The sequence below is a fragment of the Mytilus galloprovincialis genome, chromosome 9 (assembly GCF_965363235.1).
Source record: "Mytilus galloprovincialis chromosome 9, xbMytGall1.hap1.1, whole genome shotgun sequence".
Classification (NCBI taxonomy): domain Eukaryota; kingdom Metazoa; phylum Mollusca; class Bivalvia; order Mytilida; family Mytilidae; genus Mytilus; species Mytilus galloprovincialis.
Window position 1 is genome coordinate 74,515,428 of NC_134846.1, and position 23,339 is coordinate 74,538,766.

General features: G+C 31.3%; 1 protein-coding gene and 1 long non-coding RNA gene across 3 annotated transcripts in view; one reads left to right on the top strand and one right to left on the bottom strand.

The window, feature by feature from the left end:
- Positions 1–1,375: 1,375 nt before the first annotated feature.
- The window catches only part of LOC143045928 (chromosome transmission fidelity protein 18 homolog), a 31,535-nt gene continuing 9,571 nt past the window's right edge, over positions 1,376–23,339 (bottom strand). The window contains exons 9-23 of the mRNA XM_076218771.1: positions 22,511–22,608; positions 21,430–21,553; positions 20,776–20,891; positions 19,578–19,671; positions 18,024–18,122; positions 17,040–17,167; positions 16,124–16,195; positions 15,403–15,514; positions 14,286–14,456; positions 13,447–13,727; positions 9,090–9,174; positions 8,303–8,349; positions 5,423–5,537; positions 4,558–4,627; positions 1,376–1,749 (exon numbers count right to left, since the gene is read on the bottom strand). Coding sequence (XP_076074886.1) covers positions 1,646–1,749; positions 4,558–4,627; positions 5,423–5,537; positions 8,303–8,349; positions 9,090–9,174; positions 13,447–13,727; positions 14,286–14,456; positions 15,403–15,514; positions 16,124–16,195; positions 17,040–17,167; positions 18,024–18,122; positions 19,578–19,671; positions 20,776–20,891; positions 21,430–21,553; positions 22,511–22,608 — 1,716 coding nt within the window. The 3' untranslated portion in view covers positions 1,376–1,645. The remainder of the gene's footprint in view (positions 1,750–4,557; positions 4,628–5,422; positions 5,538–8,302; positions 8,350–9,089; positions 9,175–13,446; positions 13,728–14,285; positions 14,457–15,402; positions 15,515–16,123; positions 16,196–17,039; positions 17,168–18,023; positions 18,123–19,577; positions 19,672–20,775; positions 20,892–21,429; positions 21,554–22,510; positions 22,609–23,339) is intronic.
- LOC143045927 (uncharacterized) lies at positions 11,700–12,731 on the top strand. Of its 2 annotated transcripts, none has more exons than XR_012969044.1 (3): positions 11,700–11,729; positions 12,060–12,242; positions 12,526–12,731. It is a non-coding gene; the product is annotated as an uncharacterized LOC143045927 (long non-coding RNA). The 2 variants fall into 2 exon arrangements; XR_012969045.1 differs by lacking the exon at positions 11,700–11,729 and adding an exon at positions 11,820–11,897.

A 23,339-nucleotide genomic window follows, 5' to 3' on the forward strand; every position in this document is an offset into this window, starting at 1 on the left:
TTATTGTTTTGACACTAAATAAATGCTATTTTTAGGCCCTTTGGGCCCTAATTCCTAAACCTTAGGGACCATAACCCCATCAATCCCAGGCTTCCTTTTGTGATTATAAACATTGTGTTAAAATTTTATTGATTTCTGTTTACTTACACTAAAGTTATTATACGGAAACCATCTGTCTTTGGAGGAGTATGACGACATGATACCAATATACGACCGCACAATTTTTTGTGGTCGTATAAAAACTATATATTGTCAATCTGGTAGAACAAATGAACAATGTAATTAAAATTACTACTTTTTAAGCTCCATTATTAATGTACTATCAATTCATAAAAGTCTCTTAAATAGTTGGATATTTTCAAACAGAGGGGGTAACATCCTAATAGAATCAATGGAAAACTTGACGAAAATCTTTTGTCCTTGAATCAGTTCCAGAACAACTAGTCAGTGCTATGTATTTTTGTTTTGTGTTTTTTTTCCTTTTGAGAGTTACTGTTGCCTCAGCTCAAGCTTTCCATGTGGCTTATTCATACAACATAGAAAGGGGAATAAATCTTGCTGTTAAAGCAAACATTGAATATGTCAATAATACTGTTTGCTGACCAATCTATCCGCATTTGCTTTTACACAACCATTAAAATCATCTTTTTAGTATATGTAAATCACCCTAGCATGTTTAAGGTAGCACAATACAAAGATTTTTCATCCCCAATCAGACATCTTTAAACTGATGTAATTCCACTCATCCTTCTTTAAATTTCATAAATGAGGTACCAAAAGAAAGAAGAATGATTAATCTTTTAAATTGTAATAATTTCATTATGACATAATTATTACATAATTAATTATTATTTAATTAGTTGCTACATTGTGATGTCCATACTTGAATGAATTCAGCTTCTTTGTTATTCATAGCATCCCAAAATATTTTATAGATTCTTGCACAACACAGTTTGACCTCCAAAACTGTGTCTCAGATTTTTCCTATTGTATTTCATTCTCTCATAAATCTTCAATGAAGTTTGCAACATCAATTCATAAGAGATCACTAAATTCAATTAGGTATAAAATTTGTTCTGTTGATGTTTTTGGAAATCTGAGTCACAGTTTTGGAGGTCAAGCTGTGTTGTACAAGAATCTATAAAATATTTTGGGATGCTATGAAAAACAAAGACGATAAATTCATTCAAGTGTAGACATCACAATATAGCAACTAATTACATAACAATTGATTATGTAATAATTATATCATAATGAAATTATTACAATTTAAAAGATTAATCATTAGAAATGAGTTACATCAGTTTAAAGTTGTCTGATTGGGAGTGAACAAATCTTTGTATTGTGCTACCTTAAATAGACAATGAACTGCAGATTTGATATTTGATGCACTTTACTTTATAGTACAAGGCACAGATGTATATTTCAATAAAATTACATAATAAAAGTCAATTCAAGTCTTGAAAACAAGAAATTTGCTTTCAATCACACATGAAAAATATAAAACTTCATTGTGGAAAGCACTTTTACTTAAGACTAGAATATCTACTATCTATATGGAAGACCAGGAAACATCTATAAATATCTGAACATATTTGTTTGTAAGTATCTGTACACATTTATAAATATCAAAGTCAGTTATAATTTAAATAAGGTCTTGAACTCTAACATTCCTCCGGACTGCATTGGAAAATCCTCCTTTAAAGTGAAACCATATGTCAGTGTTGAGTACATTTTTCTTCTTTTCATCTACAAAACATTCATCAATTAATTTCTTACTTGTTTCGAATAGTAGTTTGGTTTTATAAACAAAAGACTATTTCTGATTAAAATCAATAAAACAGCTACTGAGCAACAAAAGTTCAACTTAAATAGCAATCCACAAGCCACCATATTGTTTTACAGGTTTTCAGATACTTTATCGTTAAAATATTTGTAATATTTATTAAAAAAAACACTTTTATATTTAAACAACACTTTTTGTGATTTCCATATTCAATGCTACAAACTATTTCTGATCATATGAACAATGAAAGATAGTTTTTCCATGAAGAGTTTGCAGGTCAGTGTTTGCAGTCTGTGGGGATGTGAAAGCCCTATCAATGAATAATGTAAAGGGGAAAACATTTTAACAAGCTAATAAAAGGATATAAGAAAAATCATCTTTTACTATTCCTTTCAAATACATTTTCTTTTTTAATATCCCTTGAAAAAGATAGTTCATTCAATCTAATCCATAACCACTATGATAGAAGAAAAGAAAACCATTAATAAACAGCTGCGCCATGACACATGATACGCCCGACGTCTTGTGTGGAAGTTTTATGCAATAATCATAAATAGTTTCTGAGAAAGTTTTAAGCAATAACCATATATTGTTTTTGAGACACGGCGGGGACATGTGAAATCCCCAACCCTGTTTTTTTTTACAAAAATTTCACTAAAATAAAATTTTGAATCAAAACCAAAAAGTATACAGATCTTTAGATTAATATAACAAAGAAGTGTGTAAAGTTTTAAGCAATAATCAAAAATTATTTTTGAGATACGGCGCGACATGTAAAAAAAAACCTCCCCTGTTTAACAAAAAACTCAATTACTCCAAAATAAAGTTTTGAATCATCACCAAAAAGTATACAGATCTTTAGATTAATATAACAAAGAAGTGTGTAAAGTTTTAAGCAATAATCATAAATCGTTTTTGAGATATGGTGCGACATGTAAAAAACCCCTCCCCCTTTTTTACAAAATACTCAATAACTCAAAAATAAAATTTTGAATCATCACCAAAAAGTATACAGATATTAAGATTAATATAACAAAGACATGTGTAAAGTTTTAAGCAATAATCATAAATCGTTTTTGAGATATGGTGCGACATGTAAAAAACCCCTCCCCCTTTTTTACAAAATACTCAATAACTCAAAAATAAAATTTTGAATCATCACCAAAAAGTATACAGATATTAAGATTAATATAACTAAGAAGTGTGTAAAGTTTTAAGCCATAATTAAGAATCGTTTTTGAGATACGGTGCGACATGTGAAAAAAACACACCCCTGTTTTAGTTACAAAGTGCCGTAACTCAAAAAGTTTTAATCTTATTTTCACCAAAAAGTATACAGATCATTTGACCATCATAAGAAACAACTATCTTAAGTTTCATGAAATTTGGATAAGTCGTTCTCAAGTTACGGTGCGACATGTTTACGCCGGACAGACAGACAGACGGACGGACACCGGACATTTGTATACCATAATACGTCCCGTCAAAATTTTGACGGGCGTATAAAAACTATTCTAGTTCTGATGAATGTAATAATTCGCTGGATCCTTTGTAGAAAAACAGCAATTATTTATCCAAGTAGTTGCTGGTCAGCAATCAATGTAATTTTAATGGCAAGGTCTCAAGTATCAATGTGTTTTTTTTATTTTGCCAACATTAGGGACGACATCAAAAGATCGATGTAGGATAAAAAACTTAAATCGAATAGTTTGGGGGTGGGGGGGTCAACATAGCTGAAAGTTTTGTTCATATAAAATCGATTTTACATATATCCATATAGGTAAATCAATTTTTCCCAAATTAAGTTAAGAAGGGGGGTAGGGGGGTCAGCGAAAAAACTATGTGAATTAAGTTTTTTATCCTACATTGAACTTTTGATGTCGTCCCTTAGGACAAATCTCAGAATGAATTATTTTCTTGAAAATTCCCTTGCTTAAAACTAACTCGAATAATTCAAGCCCTTTCTGTGTCCAATTTTCTCCCACAAGAGGGCTTGAACTCCTTATGATCATTGGCCGCGTCGCCTGCGCTCTGTGAGAGAGAGCCAATCAGCGGCGATGAGGATAATGAGTCTGCGCAACTGTCTTGTAATTGTCTTACCAAACACCTGTGTTGAATTAACACAAATCCGATAATAATTAATTAACATCAATTAACATCAGTTTACATCATTTAACATCAATTAACATCCGGAAGTCCTCCTTCTTTAACTGCCAATTTAAATCAAAATTCCCATATTGCATAGCGTTGTAAATTTTCCAGATGATGGTCTTGATTGAGGAAGACGTTCAGGCATTAATGTAGCCTTCGTAGATCACTGAATATAACGACTGAATTATTTGGGTTAGCTTAAAACATCTATCAAATTCTTAAATTTTAGTACTGATTAATTCAAAATCCAAGAATCTATGATTTTGCTTTACCAGTGGTAATATCTTGCATTAATGTGTTAAATTCAGGGAGATATAATCTCACTGGATATTAATGTAGATCACACTTTTTTTTAAAGAAGCAAGAAAACAAATTTCTCCATATTTTATAACATAAAGAAATTTTCCAAACACAGTATTTATATTCCTATACAGATTTTTTTTTATTTTATAAGTCGAATATTGAATTACTTTCATAATCGAAATTTCTATCCCATATTTCTCTAAAATAAATGTATTGAACTATTTTTTGTTAAACTGAATTTAAGATTTATTTAAAGTTAACTCCCTCTATGCTAAGTTTAATAAAAGTATAAACTATATTATACTTTTCAAATTTACCTTTCTGTGTTGAACTCTGTGAATCTTGTGTCTTCTGTTTTATAACTCTACCAAAGAAATCTTTCTGCACCTGTAAGAATTAAAAGAAAAACCTCTTAGTTTAGTTCGTGCATTTTCTATTTTCTTATTTTACAAAGTGTTAACATATACATGTTCTATCTGTTTGCTTGCCTAGTTAACGAAAAACTTCTATTTTGATAGGTTTGACACAAGGAAAAAAGAATAAAGACATTATTAACCAAAACCAAAATGTATTGGAAGTGCAACTATGTATTGTTTTTAAATTAAATTTCTGTTTGTTAACAACATTCTTTGTAGCAAAATTTTACAACTGTTTTTGCAATTTTTCAATATGGTCAGTCAGGGGGTAACACTTGTACAAACAAATTTATTTACCTGTGACTAAATTTGGAGGTATATACACCAGACAGACATAATAAACTCCTTACACTCATATGTAAATGTACTGAATATTGTTGCCCGATTGTATGTAGAAACACACTAAATCCTGGCAATGTAACCAGATCAGTTAAATGTGAAAACTTCTCAAAAAGAGGTCATTGTCATTTGATGTAAGCCATACATATAGTTCTCAAAACATATCCAAAAATAATCGAAGGAATAGATCAAAACCTGAGCCATGAACAAGAGAGTGAAAATGAAGTCAAGATCATCTGACATGGTTTCAATCATGCACACACTTTTGTCAGCTTGGCGCACAAGTAGGATGGAGGAGAGAAATATTTAGGTAAATTACTGAAATTTGTTAACCTAATCAAAACTCAAGTCTCATATATCTTGCAGATGAGACACAAATTAACATATTCATATTTTGTCTATTCTATAGAAATGTAGTGAACATTACCATTTGATCTGGGTTTAAAGAGATAGCCTGTAGTTTCTGTTTATGATTAGGTATCACTGGTCCTTTCTTCGCATCAGCATTAGTTTTATTCTCCACATTTTTAGCTGGTGTTGAGCTGTAATTGGAAACAAAAATTTTGAAAAATAAATATAAAATATAAACCACCATCGATATATTCAAATATTTTCCAAAGTAATTTTGTATGAAAATGTTATTTAAGATGAGAGTTTTACACTATCCATTATCAGCATTAATGAATTCTTAAATAAACATACCCTTAATAATTCATTGTGCAACAAAACCTTCTGACTATTCCTATTTTTAAAGGCATACCAACAAATAGGACTGATGTTAACAGGTATACCAATTTGAAGCTGGTGTTTAATAAAAATAACGCTTTTTAATATATCTAGTAACTAGAGGCTCTTAAGAGCCTGTGTCGCTCACCTTGGTCTATGTGCATATTAAACAAAGGACACAGATGGATTCATGACAAAATTGTGTTTTGGTGATGGTGATGTGTTTGTAGATTTTAATTTACTTAACATTCTTGCTACTTACAATTTTCTCTATCTATAATAAACTTGGCCCTTTTGTTACACAAAAATTTACAAAATTATTGAAAATTGTTAAAAATTTACTATAAAGGGCAATAACTCTTTAAGGGGTCAACTGACCATTTCGGTCATGTTGATTTATTTGTAGATCTTTGCTGAACATTATTGCTGTTTACAATTTATCTCTATCTATAATAGCATTCAAGATAATAACCAAAAACGGCAAAATTTCTTTAAAAATTACAAACTGGGGGCAGCGACCCAACAACCAGTTGTCCAATTCATCTGAAAATTTCAGGGCAGAGAGATATTGACTTGATAAACAATTTAACTCCACTTCAGATTTGCTCTAAATGCTTTGGTTTCAGAGTTATAAGTCAAAATCTACATTTTACCCCTATGTTTTATTTTCAGCCATTGTGGCCATCTTGGTTGGTTGGCTGGGTCACCGCACACATTTTTAAAACTAAATACCCCAATGATGATTGTGGACAAGTTTGGTGAAATTTGGCCCAGTAGTTTCAGACTTGAAGATTTTTGTAAAAGTTAACCACGACCGACGCCAAGTGACGAGAAAAGCTAACTTGGCCCTTTGGGAAATCAAGATTTCTGTTTCAGTGTTTCGTGGTCCTTTTGTGTCAAAATTACTTTAATAACTAATTCAGTCGGAAATCATTTTTATTTCAATGAAATTACTTTTTGGTGTAGCCATGATCAAATAAAAACAATTAGTATTAGTACATAGGCTTTTAAATAAAAAAAAAAAAAGAACAAGCAAAAAGAAATGTTTAAAACTGAAAATGATCTTACTAGTAACTTAGCTTCAAAATTTGTGATGCTCGTCTTTAACGACTGCTCCATTTTAAAGTTATATAGAACCAAGACAAGACACTTTAAATATCAACTATAGGTGGGTGTACAGTGAAATTTATATAAAAATCATAAACTTGCCTCTTTAGGGAGTTAACCTGTTTAGCAAGTGCCTTTCCTATGTAACATGTATGTTTAAACAGAACAGCCTTCCATACCTGCCAAGTTTTGAAAGTGCCCATGGGGGTTTTAGTGCGAGACAACAATTTCAAAGGTTACAATTCTTAGCGACGACTATTTAGCGTGTGCTTTTTTGTGGTCTAGAAAAAGTGTCATATTTGTAAGATGAGCTTAAATGCCTTTTTCTAAAGTTTATTTGCATGATTCTAGTTATTATATATCAGTAGAAAAGATGAATATGTAGCTGCAAGACCAGGAATTAATTTCATGTGTAAGGATATTAAATAATTGTTGATTTTTCCAATTTAAAATTATGCACAAAGGAAGACCTTTATCAGTTTGGGAACTATACCTAGGGGTATCACCTCAATGTAAGGACATTCAAAACCACTTTTTAAGTAAAAAAATGAGCGCATATTCTGATATTCATATTATTTAAAGAAACTTTTCCCAAAGAATTATACATCTTATGATGTATCTGGTATAATATGGTCAACACATGTCCAAGAATTTTGTTATGTTCTTGCCCTAATATATCATGTATATCTTCTTTATTTTTCAAAATAATTGGACCCTACATTTAGAAATGTCAGTTCTAAATATAATGTCAGAATTTTCCATTTTTAAGTTTAATAAAAATCTACATTTTTCATTTTTATTTTTCACAGAAGTAAAATGACCCCTTGACTAAAGGAAGTCCCTCATTTAATTGATTCCTCATGTGGGTTATTTTTGTTTTGTCCATGTGAAAAATAAAGAATAGTACATTAAATGATTTGGTATTTTAATAATTTAAATACATATCATTTGTTACAACTTGCAGCAAGTGTAATATCAATAAATTAGTGAATAAACTACTATTTATTATCTTTATGGTAGTATTGCATCTTTGAAGTTTGTCAATCAGCCATGCTTTTATTCTTATTCTGTGTAAGAACCTCCATGCAGATGAAAAAGCATTTGCCAAGTTCACGATTTTAAAAAACAGAGGAAATCAACACAAGTTCAAAATCTAGGATGTTAGAATTATCTTGAGAGAAAACGTTTTTGATTGGCTGATTAATTTGATCATGAGAAACATAGAATTTGATTGGGTGAACACAAATATCGTCCTTGGACACAGTTCAAAATCGGGAACCATCATATTTTTCGTGTAGATTTTCACAAAATCGTGTTTTAGAGGGTTTTTCACGATCATGATCGTGCAATCGTGACAAAGGGTCAAAATCGTGTAATACACGCCTAAATCGTGAAAGTTGGCAGGTATGGCCTTCAGATATATAGCAAACTTTAAACAGGATATTTACAAATAGAAAAGATTAATCAACCCTACCTGGAAGTATAGTTTTTGTCATTTCTTCTCATTTTTTCCATTTCAATCTGTAAATATAAATACATAAACTATTGACAAAAAGCTATGTCTCATCTGTGAATAATTTTGATTGTAAAATGCATATGTTGAGATTACAAAATGCCAACATTTAAAGCATGTATAAACTATGCAAAACAGTCAAAATTCAAAGTTAATGAACCATGACTGAAGATGCCAGGCAAAGTAATCTCCTTAGAAACAATGCTAATATAAACTGTTGACACAGAGATATGTCTCAACTGTCAGCATAAACTCCATCTGATGGACAGCAACATTGCTAACTAATTCAAAGTCCCTGGACCACCAACTAGTGGGTAGGGCATCATATGGTTGACACAAACTTTAACAAATTGTTGACACATTTTAAATGTTGGCCAAGTAAAAAAAAATACTTTAAAATATTATGAGCTGCTTCTAAAATGGCAACATTTAGAAATAAGCAAAGACAGCTTTGCTCTGAGGCAGACGAGTGTGTCAAAGATAAATTGAAACATCTGCCTATAGAATATTACTTTATGAGCAAGCACTATAAATCTTACTCAAGAGTTGAAACATAGCTGTGTATATTCCTATTACCTTTACATATAATTAAAGTGTAATATTCATTGTCGGATCTCAGTGAGCAACTAACCAATCAAAATCAGACAGTATGACCATTGAAAGGCGATTGGACAAAATCTGAGGAAAAGTTTACATAAAATAAACTATATTTCTAAACACACTTTGATATATATATTACTACAGTTACCTCTCTTGCAACCAACTGCTTAGCAGCATATGTCAGCTGTTTGTGTTGTTTCATACCAGTGAAACGTACAACTTCATCTACATGGCTGAAAATAGAAGTCAACATCCTTTCATTAAAATTGTCACCTCATGGTATGCAAGTAAATTTATAAATTTTTTAAAGATTTTTCATTCTTGCTTTCTAATTTATAGCAATGTTTATATTTCTCATACCTCCCTTTATAATCTCATTCTAGCATGTTCACTTCCAATGTAGAGTGTCACAACTAGTTCAACCTTAACCCTCTTGCTGCCGGAGGGACACATGTGTCCATACCGGCAGTGCCGGAGGGACACATATGTCCATACTTTTATTTTATACAAGCACCTGTTTATTTCTGTATTTATTTCTTATTAAACATTAAAAATGATACGGTGTATTGTTTTTTTTGGGGGGGCCTTCAATATTACGTCATGTGGACATGACGTCATATATCGGATGACGTAATAGCCGGTCCTTGTGACGTCACATACGTTTAGCTACTGTAGCTGGAATGATGTCTCAGCAAAATGATGACATTGATTACAATGAAGACGGAGATGAATCGGATATCAGTGAAAATGAAAGTGGAATGGAGACAGACGAGGATATGGATGAGCCAGGTGACATTTCTCATGGTCCATGGATATGTGTACCGACGGATGAGACTTATGTTATGCCTGTAATTCCAAACGATTTTGTACAGGCACCTGCACCTCAAAACCGCCCAGCTGTCACCGCCCGACCAATTGATTATTTTGATTACTTTACAGTAGATAATGAAAACGATACAAATGTGATAGATATTTTGGTATCTGAAACAAATAGATATGCAACACAAACTATTCAATCCAACCAACAGCCTTTACCCACTTTTTCTAGGATGCATCACTGGATACCAACTGACCGTACGGAAATGAGAGCATTTGTTGGGCTGATGATGACAATGGGGATGATAAAAAAACCAACCATCGAATCTTATTGGAATAAGTCAGGAGACACTTACCTATATCACTCACCATCATTTTCGCAGATTTTCAGTAGAAACAGATTTCAAAATATTTTACGTTTCCTACACTGCAATGATAACAGAACTGCTATTCCTAGGGGTTCTCCAGGTTATGACCCAGGACACAAAATTAGGCCAATATTTGATATTTTGAATAACACTTTTCATACAAAATACAATCTTGCAAGAGATCTAACAGTAGACGAGTCCATGGTTGGATTTAAAGGAAGACACAACTTAGTTCAGTACATGCCTGGAAAAAAATCGCATCGATGGGGTGCAAAACTGTTCGTTTTGGCCGAGTCTGACACTGGTTATACTAGTCAAGTGATGTTATATTCAGGTACGTATTTATACTAGATATTAAATTAAACCACAGATACATGTATATTAATGTCTGGTAAATTTGACTTTAATTATAATTACTCACATAAATAAGTTATGTGCTAACTTAAATTATAATGTTTCTGAGCGAATAGTTGCAAAACATTATGTTAAAAATTAATGACTTAATATGTCAGCTTGTGTCACTTGTCATTGCGGCCATTCATATTTTAATCCAATGTTTATGTATTTAAAGATTTTTTTTGTAGAAGTAACCATTTTTGTATGAATAATATGCTGTATCGCTAATTTTTAAACTCATTGCAGGTAAACAAGCAAGAGTTCGCAGAGCTGTACATGGTTTAGGATATACTGTAGTCACAGACCTATCCTCCAAACATCGCGGTAAAAACCATCATCTTGTACTAGACAACGCATTTACCAGTCCTACTTTATGCCGGGATCTGTATACACACAATATTTACAACACAGGTACTGTCCGGGTGCACAGAAAAGGGATGCCTAGATCTTTTAAGACAACTAGAGTTGCAAAAGGGGAAAGAGTAGCAAGACAACAAGGACCCATAATGGCCATGAAGTACGGAGACAGGAAGGAAGTCACATTCTTATCAACATTTGAAGGACCTAGGTAACATATTTTCTTCTGAATTCATGTACACAATACAAATTTTTGATATGTATGTATGCCAGTTAACACGCATGTTCATTGAATTGGGTCAATTCCGTCAATAAATTAACAGCCTTCCGTCAAAAAATTAACAGGTTTTCTGTCAACACATTAGGTCCTCCGTCAACAAATTCACAGGTATTCCGTCAACATATTAAACAAAACAAAACTTTCTTCTGTCATCGAAATATTTTCAGCTACCTAAAATTAATCAATTAAGCCATGAATGTAGGTTAAATTAACAAGTATACAATGTGAGAAAAAGGTAATTTCGTATATATATACATAACATAACAAATATGTTTCAAACCATTAATCAGTTATTCATTCAGATAAGTTAATTATATAAATACTTTAGAATAAAAATGTTACCAAAAATACTCATTTCAAGATCAGTAACACCATTCCGTTTTCAACAGTTTAAAAAGAACCGAAAACAGCAGAGGTGTGGAGAGACATGTTCCAAAAGTTGTAGATATATACAACAGAAAAATGGGTGGTGTTGACCTTGCTGACCAACATATTCAAGTGTATGACCCTGACTTTAGATCTGTGAAACTGTGGAAAAAGCTGTTGGTAAACATGATATTAAGAGTAGTAGGTAGGTGTGCCATTTAGCAATATGTTTTTAAGTACGCGTAGTTATTAGTTCCTCCAGTCGTTTTTATGCAGACATCGTTGGTTTATTTTAATTTTCTTTGGTTTTCGGTCGTCAGCATCTATACATCAATAAATTTAACAGCTATAAAGTTAATTGAAGTTTGATGAGGTTATGAATTTAGTTGTAATCATTTCAATTTAACGTTTTAAACTTATTGTTATCTATGTATACAAAAAAAAGAAAAATTGATAAAAAAACGTTTCGAAAAAAAGTAAGTTTTCATTTCTCCGGGAAGTAATTGTTCGTTCATCTTTTTTTTTAATTTCATAGGAAACGCATATGTATTGTATCAGAGGAACAGACGACTACTCCCTAAGATGACAAGGATGGAATTCCATTCCCAAATTTATCACCAGTTGATTGGAGATTTAAGAGTTGACAGGAATATTCCGCGAGGGCCATGCAATGGAAGTCGACGACTTGTTGAAAGACACTTCATTGAAAATTTGCCAGGTAGTTATGATCATACATAGATTTTAGTAGAACTAAAATAGATAAAAATAAGTATCTATAGTTTTAAACTGGCCTGTCCCTTATTTACAAAGGCCAAATAAATAAACAGATGAAGTGATATCTAAAAAAGAAAGTATTGATTTAGAATACTATAAAAACGCCTTAATTTATATGTACAGTGCCTCAATATTATTGTTCATTTACAAAAGAAATTATAGATTATATTGTATCATTTTATTTATATATAACTGAATTAAAAAAATGATAACCTCATTTATTGTAGGAAAATCACGGCGTCCATGTCATGTGTGTTCCAGACAGACACTCGGTGGAAGGAACGAAAAGAGGTCACGTGTCCGTACATGGTGCCCGGATTGTAACGTGGGACTGTGTCTGGGATATTGTTTCCGCATTTATCATAAATGTCAAAATTTTGCAACCCATCGACGGGGTATTAACGAGGAATAAATAAATGAAAAATAATAACAATTTGTTTTCTTTTTGTATCATTTATTGACTGGTATTAATTATTACGGCAAATGAGACAGATTTATTACAAATTATACATTTCTCCCATACTAAAAAAATATCTGTATTTCTAAAACAAATATTATATATACTATATCAGCGAAAAAATGTGTTCTTGTTCTTATATTTATCTGAGAAAGAAACTCAATATACTAATAGGATTACGTTAGAGCAACAGACGTCGGATTACACAAGATAACGTCAAAAAAAGTACGCAATCTACTACAATATATAGATATTATGACGTTCATTAATTCAATGACGTAACGCATTCAACGACTTTGGGATATAAAAAATAACAAAATATAGAAGATGAAATGTTTATGAAATAGCTTACATAGGTTTTTGAGTTTAAATAAAGAGCAAACGATGTAAAACAAAGGTTTAATTTTTGCCATTTTCCCGTATTTCCTGGCGTATCAAATGCAACCTTGAAAAACGGTCGGCAGCAAGAGGGTTAAAACTGATATTTAAAATTGAAAATGGAAATGGGGAATGTGTCAACAAGACAACAACCTGACCATAGAAAAGATGTTGCTTTTCCTCCAATGAGTATTCAGCATTCAAGAGCAAATGTTTGATTAGCTTACACATTCCTTTCAAATACTTGTTCAAATAAATGAATTTATAATTTATATTTTCATTACCAGATACTCAGCAAATTAATAAAACTTACGGATCTAATACATAAGAGAACTGTCCTTCAATTGTTTTCTCCTGATGATAAGTCATATTGTATGCAATCATTATACGTATCAACTGAGCCATTTCCTCCTTCTCTCGTGTACTGTACAGCTGTGTATTGACAGGTCGGAAGTTTGGCTGTATTATGTCCATCAGGGGAGGCAACACTTCCATTGTCATAGAGGCTGTGTTCAGATATTTCCGTACAGAAGGTGACATGTCTGACATCAAGGAACTTATGAGATTGGTAAACTTGTTATGTTTGGTCAAGGCCTACAATAAAATATATTTCATAAATCCTTGCCCACTGAAACTATTAACACACAAATCAAGCATAGGACTATCATTTTTTTACCACATTTCTTAATCCAATGTTTATTTCATTGCTATTTAGACACTCAAATGTTTGATGCTGAGCCTAATCGTGGATTAATTCGCACTAAATAGAACTCTAGAAAACATTGCACCTTTAACTTGTTCTTAATCTTATAGATGTAAAATATCTCTTTAAATGATCACTGCTTATCAAATTAGTATATACAAACATGATACCGGAATATATTGATTGATGAACATGTTGACACCCATTGAGTAACTTCTATTGTTAGTGTATATGTTTGGTTTCCAAATGGTCTGACAATATTCATCATTAACAAATATGCTTTTTGTAGGTTTCATAACGAATGATAATGAGATATTGCTTGATATGACAATGAGATATCGCTTGATATCAACTGGAGTTATTTAATTTCAATATAATAGTATACAAGCCTAATATTATTGCTATTTAAATAAATCTTCCTTCTGTTCAAAACTGTTATAAAAACTTACATCATACTGACTGTGGGGATACTGAATTCGAGGCGGTTGATTGGCAGCAAATAAAAGATGAAATGTCACTGCTATATATGGCACATATCCCATTAAGCTATAGTCTTGTATATGCATGGTATACTGGTTTACTGAATCAACAAAGGTTAACCAGTCCATAGCAAAATTTAACTGAAAAATAATAAAAATACATAATCACATGAACAAAATATAGTGACCTTCCTTAAAATCTGCCTTTAAAAATTATTTCGAGCTGTTTTATATATAAAATACTGATCAAACATTCATGTACATCACATGAAGAGAAGGACAAGTTGCCACATGTGGAGCATGATCTGCTCACACTGCAACAGCACCTGAGAGCAACCCCAGTTTTTGTGGGGTTTGTATTGTTTAGTCTTAGTTTTCTATATTGTGTTTTGTGTACTATTGTTTGTCTTTTTCTTTTTTAACCATGGCGTTGTCAGTTTATTTTCGACAAATGAGTTTGAATGTCCATTTGGTATCTTTTAACTTTTTTTCAATACACTAAAATGTCTGACATGCAGCAATATATACATGTATTAGTTTATGTGTCCATTAAATCTTGAGGACAACATTCTTTCTATAATGAATTCAAAACTTTAATTGAACTTTTTTTCCGAAAAAGACTAACCAAACACTGTAATGTGTTTCTCGAAGATGAACCATATAAATGAAGTCAAGGTCAGGTGCTATTTGATAGAGACATGTACACTTATCTATACAGACCAAATTTACTTGACATCTTAAAATAGGTAAACTTGATCATTATAGTTCTAGTTCATAAGGTTAAAACAAGCATGATGACATGATGACATGTCATCATTTCTTAACACATTATTCTGACTCAAGAGCTGATAGACATTTACTCTTACTTAATAACTCCTGCTATCAAAGAAGCAATAAGCTTGGGATTAAACCAACACCTGCTCTTACTTATGCTAACTAAAACAAACAAAGTGATATTTTCTCAATTTTTAAGAAGCAGCCTTATACATTATAAAACATTATAAGTACTTTACTATTTATAAACCTTCAGGTAGAGACCTTCAAAATCTAACACATTTTTTTTTATTCATGTCATCAATGTACTTACTCCCTCCATTTTAGGATCTTTATATTTGCATTCACAATAATTTTCAAACAATCCTTGTATAACTTTGTCATATTCTCCAGCAGCATACGTAGAATGTAAAATATTATTAAATCTGAAAAGTAATCATTGCAGAATAACACAAAATTAACATGTGTATTATATATATAAATAGATATGATAAAAACTTTAATATAAGGTACACTCTAATTTTGAAGTGTAAAACATATAAAAGGTGATACTATAAACTATCATACATCAGTTTTTATTTTTATGAAATTGTCTGAAAGACTATTTACTGGGTATGAACTATTTTCTAAATGCAAACATTTCCCTGTACTTTCTGTATAATAAAACACTTATTTACTGGCTATTTTGATAATTGCAAGATTATTGTTCCCCTGGAATGGGTTTCACAATAAAACTTACGACTAAGATAAACCGTCAGGCATGAACAATTCAGTATACTTACAATCAATCCTAATCGTAAGTCTTATTGTGAAACTGACTCCTAGACACCAACTATTTACCTCCACTTTGCCTTGGTGTAACAATATTATCCTCATAGCCAGTAAAAAGGTTGTATCACCTTGAATACTCTATGCAGTTTTAAAGAGAGGTAACTTTTCTTCTTCATTAAAGCAGTATCTTCTATTCAACGTTTTCCTACTGCTTGAAGGCCATTGACATGCAGGGATTTATTAAATATATAACATATACCTACCTTGCAGGTAATGATTGATTATTTACTTGAACTTCATTATTCTTTATATCTTGTATAGTTATAAATTTGTTTCTGAAAAAAAAAACCACAAAAACATTTCATCATTTTTGTAACATCACAGGAACACTAAAGCCATAAAAGATAAGATATTCAACAAGTACATCAAATCATAATTTTGTTTCATGTAATGAAGTTGCTAAATTGTTGTTAACAGGGATCTGTATTTCTGTCTAGATAGAAGCTTTCAACAAAGAAAGTAAAATATTTCCTTTTCTGTTCTTTGATTTATTTCACAAAACCATTTTATAAGTCTTTTATGTTTTGATTTATGAGGTTATAATTGATTTTTTTTTTTACTTTTTTTTATTTCAATGATTTTTTTCTATGTATTCCAAAACCTACATGGAGAAGAACAGAGAAAGAAAGGAAACAACAAGGATGGACAAGTGTGTAAGTAGCCAGAACAGCGGCAAAGGATAGAAAAGGGTGGAATAGCAGCATGGAGGCCTTATGTGACTTCTGGAGGGAATTAAGGTTAAGGTAAGGACTTCTAAAAATGACATGGGACTATTTTCCAAGCTTCCAAAGTGGGGATTTTAAAAGAGAGATTTATCAAAAAGCCTTTTCACATTGTCTTTCTGAACATTTTATAGTACTTTGGCAGTTAAATTATGACTCAAATGATCAAAGAACAGGTAGCTTAGGCAACTCCATAGAGTGCAAATTAACAATGTTTTGTAAATAATTTGTCAAGTTTTACAGGATTAACATTTGCTGACATTACACGATATGACACCTCGTCAAGAGACTGCTCTTCAGATAGTCATTTACAAATACTTAAAAAATAAATGGAAGGCTCCTAATATTAAATGTTGAGTTAACCATGTTCAATTTTGAAATATTGGTATATACTTACTTTTTAGCTCTTGGTATTGAGAATATTTCATACCATAATGAAAATAAACTTTTATTTGTGTCTTTCTGTCCAATTGTCACATGCTGCACCATTTTCACTGTTAGTTCTTTACATTTTCTTTGAATAAACTGTGATAAAATATAAATCTATTGACATCAGATATACCTTATTTTTGCAACACAAAAATCTAAACTTCATTTAATTATCAATGACATACAATGTATTACTGTAGATAACACTCCTACAAATCTCTTATATATAAATCACAAATCTCTTTTGATAGTGAGGTTACTTTGAAAATCAAACTTTATTTATGTTTGTAATTATGTAATTACTAGAGCAAAGTTATATAACGGAAGATATATCTCTCATGCAGTTTCCAAAGTTCAATTATGAAAGTACATGTATATGTATTGAACATCATTAAACAGTAAAACTTGTATCAGTTGTATTCATATGACACATACAAAAGACTAATTTTGCAGATATTTCAAAAAGTTCACCTGATTATGAAAATATTTGAAGTATTTTCAAGTTGATGTGACCACAACTTCATGGTTAATAAATATCCTTAAACCAAAACTTTATACTGATACATTGTTGTCTTCATTGAACAGTGAAACCTGCCTGTGTCATACCCTTAATTTGGTATACTTTTTCAAAAGTTTTCATAATTATGAACTAATGTAGAACGTTTAAAATTGATTTGAACACAACTTCATCATAAAACATTTAAAATCAAAATGAAATAAGCTAACACTGACCATATAGGTCATCTCAAGCTAACACTGACCATATAGGTCATCTCAAGCTAACACTGACCATGTAGGTCATCTCAAGCTAACACTGACCATATAGGTAATCTCAAGCTAACACTGACCATATAGGTCATCTCAAGCTAACACTGACCATATAGGTCATCTCAGATAAGAAGGACCTTCTCACAGCCTAGTACCTTTCTTATATCCCTCATTATATTCTTACCTGTAAGGTATTTAGACATGATCTAATATCATTATCTGTCTTCTCACATAAAGCTAATAATGTTGTCATGTCAGACTTCATATGTTCTTGTTTAATGACCTGAAATAGCATTGAACTTGAGTTGTTAACAGAAAAGAACCAATATCAAGGTTTTTTTATTTGTCTCGTTGGTACTCATACCATATCTTCTTATAACTACTTAAAAAAGATATTTTTTTAAATCTTTTATAAATTTTATTTTTTACTAATATCTTAATTTTTCAAGTTTCTACATAAATCACATATACTCTTTCATTACTTTAGTTTTTTATAATCCATTAACTATACCAGGGACTTTATTACTAAATTACTGATTATTAAGCTGCCTGCTTAAAGCTACCATCCAACAATAAACTTCGTTTCGTATCTCTGATATACGATGCTGAGTAGTTATTTGCGTATTTCATAGTTCATTGTAATTATATAATTATTAGTAGTTGTTAATATAAAATCTGATTAATAGCCATTTACAATGACAAAACATATCAGAATGATGAATTATTAAACTTCGACGTATCGTTTTAAAGAACATCCCAGTTGTGTTAAATAGTTTCCATATAAAACAAGATGGCGGCTACTGAAAATTCAACGAAAATACCTCAAAGTTCAAAGATCAATATTTAAGCTAGAGGCTCTAAAGAGCCTGTGTTGCTCACCTTGGTCTATTTGCATATCATAAACTAAGAACATAAATGGATTCATGACAAAATTGTGTTTTGGTTATGGTGATACGTTCTTGCTGCTTACAGTTATCTCTATCTATTATAATGAACTTGGCCCAGTAGTTAAATATTTTGTAAAAATTTACCAACTTTACAAGATCTGTTAAAAAATGACTATAAAGGGCAATAACTCCTTTGGGCCATGTGAGCTAAAAACGATCCGAGAAATCTTTTAAAAAACAACATATTGCAATGACAAAGTGTATTAAATTTCATAAAAACAATTTTTTGCCAAACCTGAACATAAAGTAATGAAGAACACTTTGTAAAGGTGAAATGATTTGCTATTAAGTCACATGACATCAGCTATGGCCGAGATCAGTTTGATAATTTGTATAGACATCGTTATAAGTGACCAGTCCCATTAGTACAGAAAGTCCCTGACTATAATGAAGACTTTTGAAACAAAATGTAAACATTTACCCATGCTATTTTGTTGTTTTTTCTGTAACAAAATATTCTGTGTTGCTCTACATAAATAATTTCCTAAGCAGTGTAAATTTTTTTTATAAATAAAGTGCCAAAATATTATAAGTACCACATACGGACTACTCCTCCAATACATTCAATAAGATTAAAACGATTTTCAAGAAATTAACTGAATATTCAGCCAATGTAATGATCCTATTTTTTGCAATCAAAGCATGGCTCATATTTTTTTATCAGAACTATAATATTATTTTATAAATCACAGTCTTGGATCATATCTTTCTTGCTTCTAAAAACAACATGCAAAGTTATTGGTCAATGTCAAAATATGAGAAATATTACCGTTGGCCCTTCTTTATATTACCTCATATAATCTAGCAGCAAGTCTAGATGGTTCTGTAGGAGGGAAGTTCATTATCAAGGCAGTTTGTCTTAGTTGCCGTAAAGCTGGAACATATCTAAAAGGATAATTGTACAAATTTGAAACATTTGACAAAAAAAAACAGAATGTTTCTCCTTTTTTACTATAAAATTTGGTTATTCACAGCAATGTTAATTTTATTGATCAATATTTGAGTAAACTTACTATATGAAGTATACTCCACACAACAGATTGCTAATGCAAACAAACATTTGTTCTATCATATTTCCTCAGGAACATCAAAGAACAACTTTGGTGTATGTTAAATGATATAATTATAGCTGTCAGATGGAATGTAAGAGGAGACAAACCAGAAGTTTAACAGTCTATCTAAGATGTGACATCACTAAGAATTAATAAGCTATAATTCATGTCGATGTTTCATTTAGAGTGAGAGAGGTCTTTGACCATTCCTTTTCATTTAATATATTTGAATTCAATTACTAGTAATGTTCCTTGATGCTTGTGTTAAATCATGGTGGTCAAGCTGAAATGGTAAATTCTTCTTTTTCAGAAATACAAATGTTTTACTTTTTGCTGAATTTATTCATTTCTTAATTTGGCGTATAAATATTCACATACACTTAACTCAGTAAATCAGTTTTCACACATATATATCCAGATTTCACGCCTTTTCTCTTGTCGAGAAAAAAATTTACTGATAAGCTAGACACATATATTTTGCATTCATGATAGGTAATTAAATGCAGTTATTTCTTTTTCTGATTTAACATTTTTATATTTGTAGATTTTCTACCATTTTTCGGAGATCCAGAGATCATGATTTACATGACCAGAGTTGTCACAATTTATTTCTATTAAACTGATCAGTACAATTTCTCATCCCAAATTGCTTTTTGTTTTATTTATGTATTATTAAGATAATTTTTATGTTTGTATGAGTATAGCGAAGAAGAACATAATTCTTATTTACCATAGGTGAACCTGAAAGAAGGAGAAATGTTAATGCTGATCTGAGAGCATATTTTGAAAACCCCTACTAAAATTTTTTTACTAATCTTTTCCTCCAAAAAATACTGTTCAATCTTTATTTTTAAAAAGTAACCTTATTAGATCAGTGTTTTTGGATAACCAGTAGTATTCAATTACTAATAATTTCATGACACATGTCTTAACTTACTGATCATTACAGATACAGATAATAGGTCGTAACAACACTCCACCATCTTTTTTCTTTTTCTTTGTTGCTTGCTCTTCTATTTTCTTGGTAAGATTTATCAACATATTGATGGCTGGCTGACAAAACAAAAATATTAAAATTATTGAACTATGAGCACTGCAACAAATATAGTTAAACTTGTAATCAAGCTTCGATTTTGGACTGATATTGTCATGTGAATCATAAATAAAAAAAATACATCAATGTCGTTAAATTAATTAAGTAAAAGAGAGGATATCTAAAATATCTTCAAAAAGAAAACTCTTGCACTGTACTTCAGTATTTCAAATCAAATGTTTAGGAAACTACTTACTATTCTAAATCAAATGTTTAGACAACTTCTTACTAACATATTATAAATAGTTATTAAGAAAAGTAAATCTTTTTACTGTCTGTACAATGTTTCCTGCTTGATACCTACCATAAACATCTTTGTTTTTACCTTGAACTTTAAAGCCCATCTTAACTCATTTTATGAAATGTTTGGTTAAAGCACCTTCAAAGTTGGACATTTTTGATTTTTTTCCTCAGAAGTTTAGGTAGAATATGGTTATATATTTAGCTCTGTAGGTAATTTGAAAGGCATTTAGGGGGTTTTAAAGATTAACAATATACCTGTGGAGCACCGTCAATTTCATCAATAATTAGACAATTAGGTCTGGGCTCAGCTCCCATTACAGCTTTCATCTGAGTAGCTGCTTCAATTTTGTTCTTAAATACCTCTGCACTTCTGTCATCACTAAGGAAAAAAAACAAACAAGACATAAAAAAGGTTTACCTTTTAGTCACAATCAGCTGCAACTATAATATTGATGATATGTCATTCCCAGGTAATGGACTTTGAAATTTGTTTTATTTTATGATCAGTGAACCTATGTAGGTGAAAAATTCATTTTTCCAATTGTCTTCATAAAGTAAAATGCACTAGTTGTGTTCTTAAGGGATATCAAGTAGGGAAAGTTCCATGAGGTTTACTCAAACAGACATGTCCAACTCATCCAACAACTTGAACAAGATAAGACATGTCCAATTCATCACAATAACTTGAACAAGAGAAGACATGTCCAACTCATCCAACAACTAGAACAAGATAAGACATGTCCAACTCATCCAACAACTTGAACAAGATAAGACATGTCCAACTCATCCAATAACTTGAACAAGAGAAGACATGTCCAACTCATCCAACAATTTGAACAAGAGAAGACATGTCCAATGCATCCAACAACTGGAACAAGAGAAGACATGTCCAACTCATCCAATAACTTGAACAAGAGAAGACATGTCCAACTCATCCAACAACTTGAACAAGAGAAGACATGTCCAATGCATCCAACAACTGGAACAAGAGAAGACATGTCCAATGCATCCAACAACTTGAACAAGAGAAGACATGTCCAACTCATCCAACAACTTGAACATGATAAGACATGTCCAACTCATCGAACAATTTCAACAAGATAAGACATGTCCAACTCATCCAACAACTTGAACAAGATAAGACATGTCCAACTCATCGAACAATTTTAACAAGATAAGACATGTCCAACTCATCCAACAAGTTGAGCAAGGCAAACAATCATTGTATTTTTTACTCATTGCTTGAGCTTAATATTTCTTTTTTCAAAACCATTTTGACAACTTCTAGATTTCCTCTCTAGCTCTATCACAAACAAAACAAATAAATTGCCCCTACCTTGCATTGATTTCCACCACATTATAACCAGCATGCTTAGCTACTGTGTGAGCTAATGTTGTTTTACCTAACCCTGGAGGGCCATTCAATAGGACTAACTGTAAATGAATATCAATATAAATTATGACAAAACGGAATAAGACGATGCTAGATATGTTCATTATTGAACAGAGTCGTGTGTTAATATAAGATACAACCCTTGGCGAAGAAGATTTTTTTTTAAAGTACTGTAAACCAGGAAATTTTCCCGCTGTCTTTATTTCGTGATTTGCCAAGTCAATCTAAATTTGCATCGTTTTGAATTCATGATTTTCCAATGTCCCCGGAAAAAATCTTTGATTTTAAAACTGCATATTTGTTTGTTTACTGTTAATTAGTAAACTGTTTTAACAATGTCTGTCAGTAGTAATCTAAGCCGCAGGGATAAAAGTTAATCAATAAATCCTTTGATCTGTGAGACAGTAACAATCAGTATTTAAATGATTTACAGGACTGGTGTACTTTACCTAACTGTAATGTGTGTTGTTTTTACAACAATTCCATCTCTGTCAGAATAAGACTTGACGTAATTTTTAATCCATTTGTCATTTTTATAAATAAACGTTATATTACCAAATGTCTGTGTATATAAACTTTTAGAACCAAAGGTCAAGTAGTGTCATTTAAAAAGTTGTTGGTATACATATGTCGATGACATATACTATTTCCCCACCATGTGCTTTGAGTAGATTTTGTTCATGACTATACTTTGATATAGGTAAGAAAACACCTTTTCCAGTGAAATATTCGCTGTACTTTTATTTTCCGGTACCAACTGCTAACGCGAAAA